Source organism: Nothobranchius furzeri, chromosome 17 (genome assembly GCF_043380555.1).
Source record: "Nothobranchius furzeri strain GRZ-AD chromosome 17, NfurGRZ-RIMD1, whole genome shotgun sequence".
Lineage (NCBI taxonomy): Eukaryota > Metazoa > Chordata > Actinopteri > Cyprinodontiformes > Nothobranchiidae > Nothobranchius > Nothobranchius furzeri.
The window spans coordinates 40,676,531-40,690,676 of NC_091757.1; the positions used below are offsets into that span (position 1 = coordinate 40,676,531).

General features: G+C 40.4%; 2 protein-coding genes across 2 annotated transcripts; both read left to right on the forward strand.

Moving 5' to 3' along the window:
• The first annotated feature begins 5,017 nt into the window (after positions 1-5,017).
• On the forward strand, positions 5,018-6,593 carry nkx2.7 (NK2 transcription factor related 7). The gene is made up of 2 exons (XM_070546442.1): positions 5,018-5,564; positions 5,982-6,593. The coding sequence occupies exons 1-2, from the start codon at positions 5,243-5,245 to the stop codon at positions 6,527-6,529; spliced, it is 870 nt and encodes a 289-aa protein (XP_070402543.1). The 5' UTR covers positions 5,018-5,242; the 3' UTR covers positions 6,530-6,593.
• Positions 6,594-12,686: 6,093 nt separating this feature from the next.
• Positions 12,687-13,674, forward strand: nkx3-1 (NK3 homeobox 1). Its single transcript, XM_015972371.3, has 2 exons — positions 12,687-12,938; positions 13,093-13,674. Exons 1-2 carry the CDS (start codon positions 12,746-12,748, stop codon positions 13,485-13,487), a joined length of 588 nt encoding a protein of 195 aa, XP_015827857.1. The 5' UTR covers positions 12,687-12,745; the 3' UTR covers positions 13,488-13,674.
• Positions 13,675-14,146: the final 472 nt, after the last annotated feature.

The window sequence follows — 14,146 nt, forward strand, 5'->3', positions numbered from 1 at the left end:
GTGCGCTCTGCTGAGAAGGTGATTGGCTGCAACCTTCCATCTCTCCAGGACCTGTACGTCTCCAGAACTCGGGGGCGTGCAGGTCGGATAGCAGCTGACCCTTCTCACCCGGGTCACAGACTTTTTGAGCCGCTTCCCTCGGGCAGGAGGTTACGGTCCATCCGGACCAGAACCTCCCGCCATAAGAACAGCTTCTTTCCATCTGCCGTTAGACTTGTGAACAGCTTATAAACACACAACCATGCTCGTCTTCTGTACTTGACATAACGTCACGTTATCGGCCATATTACCATTACCTGCCTTTTTTATAGCAAAGTTTTATGCTAGTTTATTATATTTTATTCTACTTTATTCTACTTTATTCTATTTTTAATTATATTATTCATGTTATATGTAGCACGTTAGTACCGAAGCAAGTTCCTAGTTTGTGAATTGTTTGTTCACTGACAATGGCAATAAACCTTTTTCTGATTCTGATTCTGAATAGCTTTGTTTGTCATTGAACCAGCATCCCGGTACAAAGAAACATAGTTTGAGTACAACCTTTCCAAGAGCAGACAGCACACTGAACATGTAAACAGGAATATGCTTACTGTGGGCATTTACCATTTACCTTTTGTTTTCTTACAGCCCTGAAACGACTCATTCTGGAAGGTACTGAAAATGTCAAGAATAAAACTGCTGAAATCACTTCATTTGAGAAGGATTTAGTACAACGAACGATTTTTCATAGTTCTGGAAATATCTGTCAAAATATTGTTGAAAATGAATGAAATAATGTCCAGTTGTTGAAAAATATTGGTGGGTCTAAGACTCTGGGCGCCATATTAGACGCCATGTTTCCTTCTACGAGAGCCCATGAGGATAAAATGCATTTACTGATTTGTAACAAACGGTTACAAAACTTTCGTCATTCTGAAATGTTGTTTTACACGTTTACCTCTTCACTTGTAGCAAGTGATGAAATGGAGTCTGATGTGCTTGTCAGTTTGCTAAAGTTAGCACTCCCCAGGGCTTTTTGACCCTAATGGGCATACGTTGGTAGGGTCTCTCTCCAACACAATAATACAGCTTGCTTGCAACAATTTAGGTATCTACTGCCCCCTATCACTAGAAAAAATTCACACTGTCACTTTAAGAGTTCGTAAAGCTTGACATTCAAATGCTCATTGGTTGAGATATTGTGGGACAAATCCAGTACCAATAACCTCCAGTCCACCTCAATTAACTTCTAAAGTTAAGTTGTTACGGCTGTTGCCGTTTGCCTCAGAAATCTGACACTGCAGAGGACAATCAGTGCTTCCTCCACCTCCTACCTGCACAGCTGCACTCACTTGGGCTGATCACCTCCTGAGCAGCATAAAAGGGAGAGCTGCCAGGAGGAAGGGAGAGACTGGATCTGTGCCAGTTCTCTCATGTGCTCCATTTGTTTGTGTTTTAATGGCTTTTAGTTCTTTAAGCTTAGTGAAGCTTAAGAGCTTTTAGAGGTTTTTAACAGACGAGGGACCAGAGTGCTGGTTACCTCTTGGCTCCCAAACTTGTGTTTAAGTCAGTGGACTTTGTTTTGTGAATGTTTGGGAGCATTTGATGTCTGTTTTAAAACGTGAACCCTTGGCCATTTTAACAATGTGTTTAAGTACTTTTAGATTTGGAGCTTTTTGTCATTTTAAAATCCTTTTAATAAATCTGTGTTTACAATTTCCACAACTGAAGCACATGCCTCTGTGTTACTCCCTGTCCTTCTCCATATCCACCAATAGAGGACGTAACATAAGTGTTGGAGGGCGAATATGAATTAAAGAATACTCATTGAACTTTCAAAGTAAAAGCATATGCAGGTACATGAAGAAACACTTTGTTCTTAAAAACAAACAATAAAATCAAATTTTTGTTTCAATTTATATTTTCCTTGACCCTGCAGTTGATTTTAATGTAGTGAAACATTAAAATTAGATTATCCAAAATTCAGGATCCATGCTTTTCATTATCTTCAGTCTGCATTAATTTCGAACCTCTGGCGCACCCTTCTGTCTAAAGCAGCATCTTTCAGCTTTACCAGGCGTCTGCTTAAACCGCATTACACATGTTGAGAGGGAGATATCTATATCTCATACCTGAACTACAGCTGAGGTTTTCTCCTCTCCTGAATGAAAACATGACTGTCACATTAGTTTGATGAGGATCGTTATTGACTTAAGGAAGGCCGGGTTCAGTTTCCCTCCCTGTAAGTCGACTCGTTCCATCCTTTCACCTGCCATCAGCCTCCTATTTTACTGTATGATGAATTAGGGGTATTTGTGTAAAATGCACTGCTAATGTTACAGCGAGGAGACATTTGGTGCAATCAACAGGAAAGGCTTTAAAGGGTTTAAGCAACATTAGCTGCAGAAAGTCAGCAGCAGCATTGCTTTAAGGCTTCAGTCACCACCAGTGCAGTGATCAGGTAATTGACCCATCACATTGGACAAGCAGAACTGCCCTGGGTGTCAAACTGTTGAGCTTTTTTCACCTGCATGTTAGAAGTTCGGGTTTCTCATAAGCTTGTGTCACTTACCAGTAATGAGAAGCTCATTATTGTGTTTTGAGGCATTTTTAAACTACATGAAACTGAAAGATGAAAATTAAACAAAATTAGGTGAAAGCTAGAAAGTCTTTGCTTTAAAAATTAAAAAATATTCAGCTAGTAATTTGAAACTGGTGTTAAAAGGGAGTGCGAGCCTCCATGTTGGTTTTGCTCTGTATCGTCCTTTTTTTGAATTGGTGATTTTTAACTAAAACAAACAAACTGATAAACAACACGGTAAGCTTGTAGGTATTTCAGTGTTTTCTTACTCTCCAAAGAAAAGATAAAAATGGATAATTCTGTGTACTTTAACTGAATCTGTTTTAATGGAGGGCAACAGTTTGAATAAAAGAGAATAGCACGTTAAACCACAACAAAGTTGGCTTTTGCAAAAGTAGGTATTTATTTTACCCATCACACTCATAAATAAATAAATAAATAAATATGTACATTTAGGTAATATATGAAAAATTACAACATGATTCAGATCATTTGTCTGTATTATTTTGTAAACATGTGAGTTATTCTGCTGCAGGAGTGATTTCATCCGTTTACTCAGAGTTGATGCTGCAGTTTTTCCACGTGTTCCAGAATTTTGTTCTGCTTGGCTTTTTACTTGTTGCAACATTTTCTTAATGACTTGTTTTTTAACAAATTACCAAGATCTAACATCATAACACCCACACCAAGAAAGAAAGCAATGAATTATGCCCATTGCATTTTCTAATTAATTAGAGCATTAAGGTTTATAATTTAACGTAACGTAATAAATCAGGACCAACATAAAGGTCATTTTAATTAAACATGTGGAACTTTGTATTTAAACATCTTCAGATTTTTCTGATTTCTATTTCAGTCTTCTGGGGTCTCTCTCTCTCAGCGTGTGTGTGGTTAAATTCAGCAGAGCAATCTTGGTGCCAATCTAAGAACGCTGTTAGACAGAAAGAAAGAAAGAAAGAAAGACAGAAAGACAGACAGACAGACATGAAGAAAAACAGAAAGAAAAACAGAAAGAAAGAAAGAAAAACAGAAAGAAAGAAAGAAAGAAAGAAAGAAAGAAAGAAAGAAAGAAAGAAAGAAAGAAAGAAAGAAAGAAAGAAAGAAAGAAAGAAAGAAAGAAAGAAAGGAAAACACCTATAATCTGTAATCCAACCTTTTCCATTATAAATATAGGATTCTAGAAACTTTGGAGATATTGTGAATTCTCTAAAAATAAGAATAATGACATTTGAACCGTTTAATTAGAAGCTCTTTAGTCGCTTTGTCCCATTGGACACTAACCTAGAAAATATTAAAGAAAATGCATTAAATAGTAGTTGGCTTTTCTTTTGGCTTAGTGTGAATAATTGGTGACGTTTATTCGAGTCAAGAGTTCTGATTAAATTCAAAGAGTATATATTGAAAGTGGGTTATTAAACAAATGAATTATAAAACTATTAAAAACAACAAAAGGTCTAATTATGTTCCTAAATCCTAATGGATTTTAATGAAGCTCTAGTAGATTTTCATCCCTGATTTTCTAATTTATTTTTTAATGAAAATCTAACTTTCTCTCTTTAATGCCATAACCTTAACTTTTGTTCTTTAAGGAATAAAAACAGTTAAAATGTTAATATTAAAGGGGTTTAGATCTGACGTGTTAACTACAGCTTTCATGAGTCAGGGTGGATGAAGAGGAGGGGAGAAAATCAGGAAAGAACTCACTTTACTCCATCAAAGCCTCGGGATATTAATGCAGCCTTGCACTCAGAATTAAATCACCGCTTAACTAAATAAGAAGTACATCATGAATAGGTCGTTCCTCATTTAACAGTATATGAGTTATAAACCGAGTTATGGAGCTCCTGTTGGACAGGCCGCGTCTGTCTGTCCATGCGTCCCTGTGGAAGCGCGCCTTGGCCTCAGTCAAGCATCGCGGGCTGGCGCCGCTGCCTCTCCACTTCCACAACATCAGGTGTAAAGTTACTGTTTGTTGTGGCCTGAGAAAGCTAATAACAAGGCTGGAAAACAATGTCGGTGGTGAAGCTGTTGGACATCAGCCCAGATCACTCAACCCCCGAGGACCCGAGAGGCTTACCGGATCACAACACTGGTTCGGAGGGAATTCAGCTCTTTGAGTGAGTTTCATTGTTTCACTAGCTTTTAATTACAGTTGTTTAAAAAAAATAAAATAAAAAAGTTTGATTTTACTTGTGCTGAACGTTTTGGGCGGTTTGACTTATTTGTAACTCAAATAAAAATAAATAAAATGTAAATTAATCTATTTAGTTTAGTTTTTGAACTATAAAAATATTTGGAAAGTGGTGTGGAGATATTTGGGGCTTCATAATAAATATCCTCTTTAAAACAACTGTACAGTAAAAATAAGTTTGTACAAATGCAAAATAAAATGTCGTGGGTCTCATGCATTTTCAAAAGCTATGACTCTGTCTCTCTCACTGACAGGATGGCGGATGTTCCTGTAAGGTGAGAAGACCTGGAGACGCAGAAGTGTGCGCGCATGGTCTGGGTGTTGGCCCAGACTGATATCTATCTGCTCATTAGCTGGACCCTTGAATGATTTAAATCTTCAGAGGCCTCTCATTCATCAGTTGGTGAACACCACCATCACTACAACCACCATCATCAGCAGCAGCAGAAGCAGCAGCGCGTGGTGCGTAAAGATCAGCCAGGGTCAGGATGCATCCCAGCTCCACCACATCCACGCCGTTTTCTGTTAAGGATATTTTGCGGCTGGATTATCACGATGACTACGAGAGTGAATTTTTGATGAATGATCAAGTTGTTCCGATGCATCACCATCAGTTTGCGCGCGATGCCTCCAGAACCGACGAGTTTTATGACTGTCGGTCCGAACAGTGCGTCAGTAGTATGCAGGAGAGGCTCGGTGCTCCCAACTCTGCAGCGGAAGAGGAGATGCATGAAAAAGGTGAGATGTGCGCAGTGCTGCAGAGATTATTTTCCCGAGTCTGGTGCGCATTTACGCACGCAGCTCTGCAAAGTTGCCATTGGAACGCGTCCTGAATGCATTTACTTTGAAAATGGCTCGCTTAATGAGGGTTTAATGCGCAAGCATGTAGGAGGATTTAGACTTTTTCTTAATCTTAATATACAAAAACTGTCAGATCATAGAGTGCACGGCTGGTTTTCGGCTTCAGAGGTTAGTAGCGACGTTTTATTTTTTCACGACATCGATTCAAAATGATGACTGATATTTTAAACATACCTAAAAGATGGTGCTTCAAATATTGAAAACTTAATTTTTAAATTTTTTTCGGAAGTGCATTTTTACTTCAAGAATGGCTATTTTCATCCAAAGTGCGTGAATCAGACCTGAAACGACTGGATGTAACATTTTCTGTCGACCATGCATAACTCTGAAAAAAAATAATTTAAGTGAATTCGTGTGTTTAAATGTGCTCTCCCTCCTTCCCTCGCGCAGAGATAATCGGTTCCGACTCTTCACCAGACGGCCACAGCGACTCGAAAGGCCAAGCCAGGCCGCGCAGAAAGCCCCGCGTCCTCTTCTCTCAGTCGCAGGTCTCCGAATTGGAGAGGCGGTTCAGCCAGCAGCGCTACCTGTCCGCCCCGGAGAGAGAACACCTGGCGCACGTGCTCAAACTCACCTCCACGCAGGTCAAAATTTGGTTTCAGAACAGAAGGTACAAATGCAAGCGACAAAGGCAGGACAAGTCTCTGGAGATGGCGGGGTTTCCGGCTGCGCCGCGGCGGGTGGCGGTCCCGGTGCTGGTGCGGAACGGGCAGCTCTGCGGCGCGGCTCCTGCGCCTTATAACGTCGCAGTCGGACATTATAACCATGTGTTTGGAAACAGCAGCTTGTATGGTTATCACAGCATGTCACCTTCAGCTGGTGTGAGCAGCAACCAGCTGATTGAGTTAACTAATCACGCAGAGGGGCTCTGTAACCAGTTCCAGGCGTCTTTACACGCCGTCAGAGGCTGGTGAGGAAACATGAAACACTTTATTATCACATGCTTATAAATGTAACTGTTATATATTATTCAGCAGTTTTTTATCTTTTTATTTCTCGTTTTTATGTTTTAAAGTTGAAATGTTGATATTTTTGAATTAAAGGGGATTTGTGACTTCTTTTAATTGTATTCATAAGTTTGCATATTTCTAAGGAGAACCTTTTAACCGAGATAAATGCAACCGATCAAGTTGTTTTCGGACCAGAATCCGGTGGATGCGCTTTATCAAAGGGAACCATCGAGGAGCTAATGGGCAGACCCTGACAGCGCTGCTTTATCAAACTCACCTCATTATTGTCTCATTCACAAAAACCCCTCCTGTCCCTGATAAGGCCGGAGAGCCCTGTCCTGTCCCGTGGCTCTGCTTGGTAAACAAACCCGCAGACAGAGTGGCTCTTAAACATTTTCAAACTTTCAATCTGCTCAGTTGAACCTTTACCTCACTCCTCTCACACAAATCATCATCATCATCATCATCATCATGATAAAGTGTAATCACGTTGAATGGATGAAAATTCAGTAAATTCATTGCTGGGATCCGTTTGTGTCCAGAGGATTTAAAGAGGATCTCAGATAAGACTGAAGCTGTAGACAGAGAGGAGACGAACAGATCAGATAATTGTGTGTGTGTGTGTGTGTGTGTGTGTGTGTCCTTAAGACTCAAACCAAAAGTGTGGAATTCTTTAAAACATCTTCTTGTGAGTTTTGCATGCAGCTCAGCAACAATTCTGCATCATTACCTGCCAATAATCCACCCACACAAGGCGTTACATTACATCCATGTCACTCCCAATCTGATTCTCTTTATTTATTATTAAAACTTCATGCAAATGTAAAGACAAACTTAGTTGAATTTGAAAGGAGATCTAAAAAAATCTGGCAGATAAGAGAATGAAAAAATAGATAAAGCAACATTTTAATGCAATTTGGATTTAATTTTCTGTTCAAATAATCTGGATCCAGTTTACAAAATAAAAGGTCTATCCTGTACAGCAGCGCTGCTAACTGTTGTTTCTGAGAGTTAGTCGATAGACGTAAGCCTAAGAACTAAGAAATGCTTCTTTTCAATTATTGAAAAAGAAATGAGTCATTCAATTTTTTAAAATTAGTTCGTTTTCTTATGAAAATATAAAGTGAGATTTTCTTTTTCAGTATAAGAGTCCTGATTAACCAATTGCACTAAAATCCAAAGGCAACTGGACTTCTTTGGTTCTTGAAGACATCTTGCTTTTCATATGAGGAGCTTTGTCAGTTCTGACTGGAATATGGGAGTCAGGCTTATAAACTATTGACCTGAAACCATTGATAAACACCCCTTCTTCCTACCCCCTCAAAAGTCGCTCCTCGAATGAAAAGTTAAATGTCTTCAAGAAACCAAAGAAATCCATTTGCCTTCATTCAAACCCCTTTGGATTACCATGGCCCAATGAATTATGAGAAAGATGATGGACATCTGCACATACATTCTTGTTTGCAAGAGAAACATTTCATTTTTCCCAGTGTCCTCAGGCAACAGGCAGAGAGACATACCTCTCTGGTAAAAAAAAAAAGAAACGTTTCTCTTGCAAACACGAATGCATGGGCTTTAAAATTCAGTTTCTGGAGCTCACCCAAAATCTTCAAACATCACATGAAAACTATTTCTATTCTATTCCACAATTCAAATTGAAACATCACACACACACACACACACACACACACACACACACACACACACACACACACACACACACACACACACACACACACACACACACACACACACACACACACACACACACACACACACACACACACACACACACACACACACACACACACACACACACACACACACACACACACAAACTACACCTAAAAGTGGTTCCCAATGCCCACAACAGGAGTTAAACAAAAAAAAGAGGGTGGGGTAGGAACTCAGCATGTAGGAACTCAGATGAGTATAGGAACTCTTCAAGCGGCGCAGCTGGGGCCTCTGGGTACAGCAGCAGGTGCTCAACGTGGACCGGCCATCTGGCATATCTGGCATCGTCCCGGTGGCCATCTACCCTGGTGGACCAGAGACAGACAAATTGTTGCAAGGCCACCCGTTACCCCCTGCCCCTTCAACAGCTGGTGGACCGAAGTAGTTTCCTCGAAACAACCTCCCCACTCTGACAGCGGACAGGACACAGACATTCCCACAAGGCCCACTCTCACTTCAAAATGCCAGGGCCAAATTATTGTCCCAGTCCACCCCTGCATGGACCGCTGTACAGCGGCAGGTGCACGGTCTGAGTGATCTGAGTTGTGGAGAGGTGAGTCTGACCACCCGAGAACCCATAGGAATATGCCATCTCATATTTCCCAACTTGCTCACCAGAGAAACAATAAAAGAAAAACTCTGACCTGCTCACCGCTGGGTCCTTTGTGGCTGGATCCTTCTTTCGTTGTGTGGAGATGAAAGGACACACAAAAAACACAGGAGAACAGGCAGAGGATGCAGGTTAGCAATGAACTATTTTATTGAATAAAGGTAGACAGGATGACAGGAAAACAAGATGAGGGTCTGACAAAGACAAGCACGAACAGAATGCCTAAATACACAAGGATAATCAGGGAAACAGGTGACTAGGGTAACGAGGGGCAGGTGAGCCAATTAAACACTTAACAACGGGAAACAAGACACAAGGGGCTGGACACTAGGGGGTGCTAAAAGCAAGACAAAATTGCCTAGTCTAGTCTCCCTTTAACACTAACAGAGCAATGGTTTTTCTTTTTCCTCTCTCTCTCAATTGTCTTCCAACCAGGAACATTTTTCTGATAGAAAAAATAAAATAAACAAATTCCTGCAAGTTGTTAAAGCAAATATCTAAATATTTGTAATGAAGCTTAAAGATGGAAACAAAATTCTAGAGCAGTGTGATCTGATTTCCCAAAAGACATGATAAATGACCCACACTTGTATAGCGCCTCTCAGAGTAAGGACTCCAAAGCGCTTTACACTATCATTCATCCATTCACACACTCATTCACACACTGATGGTGATGAGCTACGATGTAGCCACAGCTGCCCTGGGGCACACTGACAGAGGGGAGGCTGCTGAGCGCGGGCGCCACCGGTCCCTCCGACCACCACCAGCAGGCAAGGGGGGTTAAGTGTCTTGCCCAAGGACACAACAGCAGAATTCTCTGTCCGGAGCCGGGATCAAACCTGCAACCTTCCGATTACTGGAAACCCGCTTAACCTGTTGAGCTACTGCTGTCCCAAATCCTCAGTGGATGCAAACGTTTTCAACATCCTCTTCATCAAACATCTTCTAAACTCTGGACAGACTTCCAACCAGCATGACACTCAGGAAGAACCACCAAACAAAACTCAGAATAGATGCATTGAGCTTTTACAGTTTGTGATGAGGAACAGAGAATAACTTAAAACTGACCTTTCATCTGTGTTGTGCAGAGAACATGGAGGTATGTGTCCTTTTGCAGGAAGCAAGTGGATACATAAAAGATACTTGCTGCTGAGCAGATAGCAGGTCCGAGCTGAGATAAACGTTCCATCCTACAAAGAATCTTTTCTTGTTCTTTCAGACAACAAAGCAGCAGAAGGCAGGCGGCTCAACAACTTCCACCGTCGCGAAAGAAAACATCATCACCACACAGTTTTACCCCGTGGAAGACAAACGCCTTCCCAGGTCAAAAGGTCAAAGGCTCTGTGATGTCACGGCTATGCAGAGACAGCGAACGCACACAAACACAACAAAACAGGAATGGTTATCAGGGAGACTGTTCAGAGATTCGGAATCGTCTATAGAATGACATCATTGGTGCATTTCAAACATGATCTCACATCAGGAACAACACAGGCATGCAGATGCTCAGACCTGAAGGGAAGAGAGGAAAAATACAGGTTTTACAAGATTTTCTTTTATGACGTGATGCTTTTTTTCCTTTTATCAAGCTAAAACTGTTTTAGTTTCCATCTTTTTTGCAATATGACCCCAAAACAATCTTGTGGGATTTTTGAAAAGAGAGATAAATGTTGTCTTGACGCCGGCATGAAGGACCTTTTTGCATACATACCTGAGGAGACAGACATTCACAGACAAGGTCAGAGTGAGACGTATCATTTAGGTGATCTTAATACTCTGTTGACTAGACAGCCGTTTCCACTAAAACAGAGCATTAGTAGATCTGAATCAGGCGGATTTTATAACTGACGTTCCTCACTCAGGACAGAACATGCAGCTCTGATCTGATGTGGTTAAGGTTGAAATAATAAATTTGACATCAACACTTCCAGTTCTTAATGAATCCTAAGTGTTGCACTTTTGTTCCATTAAAGCGGCGACGATACAAGCGCTCATCACTTTCACAGCGGAGTGTTGTTGGTGCAGAGAAGTCAGGGTCAGCGGTACCAGAGGGCGCGGAGCGGGTCGTGTTTATCATCCCTGAGTTCATGGATTTCCTAATGAAGCATAAAATCCCAGAGCAACACGAACACCTCCAGTAAACATCTAGAGGGGTCAGGCGACACCACAGAGAACAACAAATAAACAGCTCCCTAACAATGAGTGTGTCCATTCAGGAGCCGGCCTAAATGTGTCAGACTCATTAGAGCTCAGGGAGGGTTGACCACCCACTCTGGCCTCACCATTCCTCCCAGCTCATTCTCCTCAGTCTGCAGCCGGAGGTCTCTCCCTTAGGCTGCTGAGCCAAGCTGATGGATCTGTGAGGATCAACACATGAATCCATTCAACTGTTGTAGAAGGAAACAGTTTTAGAATGTTTGTGTCGGGCAAAAAAGATCTTGTTTCACAAGGTGATCACACATTTCTATCATATTTTATGCATCTATGGTAACCCCCGCCTAATCTATATGTTCCTATGTGCTATTTGTTGTTTTTCAGAAATGTTTAGATTATTATTATTATTATTTTTTTGCCTATAGATATTTGAGATAGGGATGCAACGATACCACTTTTTTCCAAACCGATACGATACTGATACTTGGATCTGAATTCGTCGATACAGATTACCGATACTTCTACCACACAAAAAATGCAATGGTTTGGAATACCGATTTTATTTTCTTCTCTGCTTTCAACAGGAAAAGACTGTGAGGTAGATAAAAAGTTAAATATATGAATAGAAATCATCACAAAACTAAAATATTAGGTGAACAGAAATGACAAGTTACAGTGAAGCCATTTTCAAGCAACTGCACTGGTATCGGTTAACTTTTACGATACCAGTGATACCAGTATCGGCATCGGTGCATCCCTAATTTGAGATGCACCATAGCAAGATTTTTTATTTATTTATTTATTTATTTATTTATTTATTTATTTATTTATTTATACTTTTGATCAATGTTTCAGATTTGTCTTTTTGCTTAATGGATCTGCATCTTTCTTTAATTTTTTGTAATGTAAGAGGACCCACTCAAAACTGTTTAATCTCAAGTGGATTTGTTGTCTATAAGTTTATAAATAAATAAATAAATCGAAAGAGAAACAATTTTAATAATTTGAACATAAATGCAGAAAAGTTACATCAAAATGATTATTTGTACCTTTTTTGCATGTCAAAACAAAAGATTTTCACAAAATTAACAACATTTATAAACTTTGTTGCAATAAATGCTCAAAGTAAAAATAATAAATTCAGAATATAAACAGAAATAAAAATGTCAAGTTTGGCTTCTTTGAGTCAAAGAGAAACAATCATTTGTGGCCCAGACAGAAAAAGAAAGGGGATCAAATAAATCGTGAATATCAGATATTTCCATCATAATTTCTCACTCAGATTCTTGCAGTAAATCTTTTATTTGTCCAGTTTTCTTCTAAAGAGTTTATTTATTATAAAATAAAGGAGCTGCTATCATATTGAATATGCGCTGACTAGTTTTAACATGTAAATAAATTTATCATAAACACTCTGAAAGAAGGCATGTTATAAACATAGAACATCAATTATGATCCACAAAATGTGCAACAAATAAAAACAGAATGCATTTTTTATGATAAATTTAATCTCAGTGGTTTATATCAAGTTAATCTGAAGAAAAATCGGGCAGATTTGTCCCGCCTCCTTTACTTTTGTCTGAATGAACCCGCCCCTACTCTCCACATAAATTCAAACCCGAGTGTGTGAGCACACACACACACACACACGCTTCCTCGGCTGCACCTCTGGTGCAAACATAATGGAAATGTCCGGCACATCCAAGCCTGTGAGGTCTTTCCTCATCGAGGACATCTTGTCCAGTAAAGCTGGAGCACCACTGGATGGGAAATGCTGCTCGCCAAAGATAGACAGATGTTCTCAGAGGACGGAGGAGTCTGGGAAGTGGTCAGAACAACCTCGTCGTCGGGAGTCAGTGTTTGGAATGCAGACAGGTGAGATTCTGAATGATTGAATTTCAGCAATGCAACAAAAGTATTGTGTCTTTAAATGCTTGAAAACTGGAATTTAAGCTTATAATCCAAAACTGAATAAGGTTGGACTGTGAAAAGTTGCAACTGAAACATCACACTGTCCTTCACTTCTCAGAGTCCCACGCATCCTGTCCCAACTCCTCAGAGTCAGGCTTTTCCTCTGTGGGAAAACAAAAGCGCTCAAGAGCTGCCTTCACACACTTCCAGGTGCTGGAGCTGGAGAAGAAATTTAACCACCAGAAGTACCTGTCGGCCCCGGAGAGGGCTCACCTGGCCAGTGCCTTGAGACTGACTGAGACCCAGGTAAAAATCTGGTTCCAGAACCGGCGGTACAAAACGAAACGAAGGCAGCAGACATCAGAGAACTGTAAGGATGCGTATGGCGCAGATGGACCAGGCTTAAGGGAGGACTTGATCAGATCTTCGTTAATAAGCTCCTTCTGTAAAGCGTATCAGTGCAGACCCTACCTGTGGGACTACAGCGGCGCCTGGGGTCCCATGTTATGGTGAAAATGAGCAACGGTTTCTATGAATCAAAAGACTAAAACTGTTCAGATTCGTTTCTATTCATTACATTTGAATTCAGTTCATGTTTATGTGCTGAACGTCTGCAGACTGTTACCATAAAGGTTCAAACATGCAGTGTGTGGTTTGTGCATTGTTGTTTAATTCACTAATAAATTATTGTTCATACAAGTTACTGTGTGTTTAAACTTTGTGCAGAAAACTTTCCCAGATTTTGAAAAGATCCAGCTGCAAGACAGGCACGCTTCTCTGAAAACATCATCTTACGTTTGCCAAGTTACAGAAAACAACAACAAAAAATAAAATTCAGCTAATTTTAAAGTTAACTGACACTTTAATGTTTCCTGGAAACATTTGAACTATCAGCGTGGAGTTAAACTCAACGGCTCCGCAGAGATACGTCTGATGTTGTCAGTAAACCGAAGAATGAGAACTGATTCCTTTAAAGAGCCTCTGATCTGATTACATGCAGATAAACAGCTCTTCAGGTTCCTAGAGATGGCATCACAGCCGTGTGTCAAGTGTGAGGCAGTCAGGGGGTTTATTTAACAGAGCCTAAACCGTGATGTCAGATGTGATATTTTAGGTAAAATGCAAAAGAGGAAGAGGTCCAGAAAAGTAAAACAAGTGGACCGAAAAGGTGC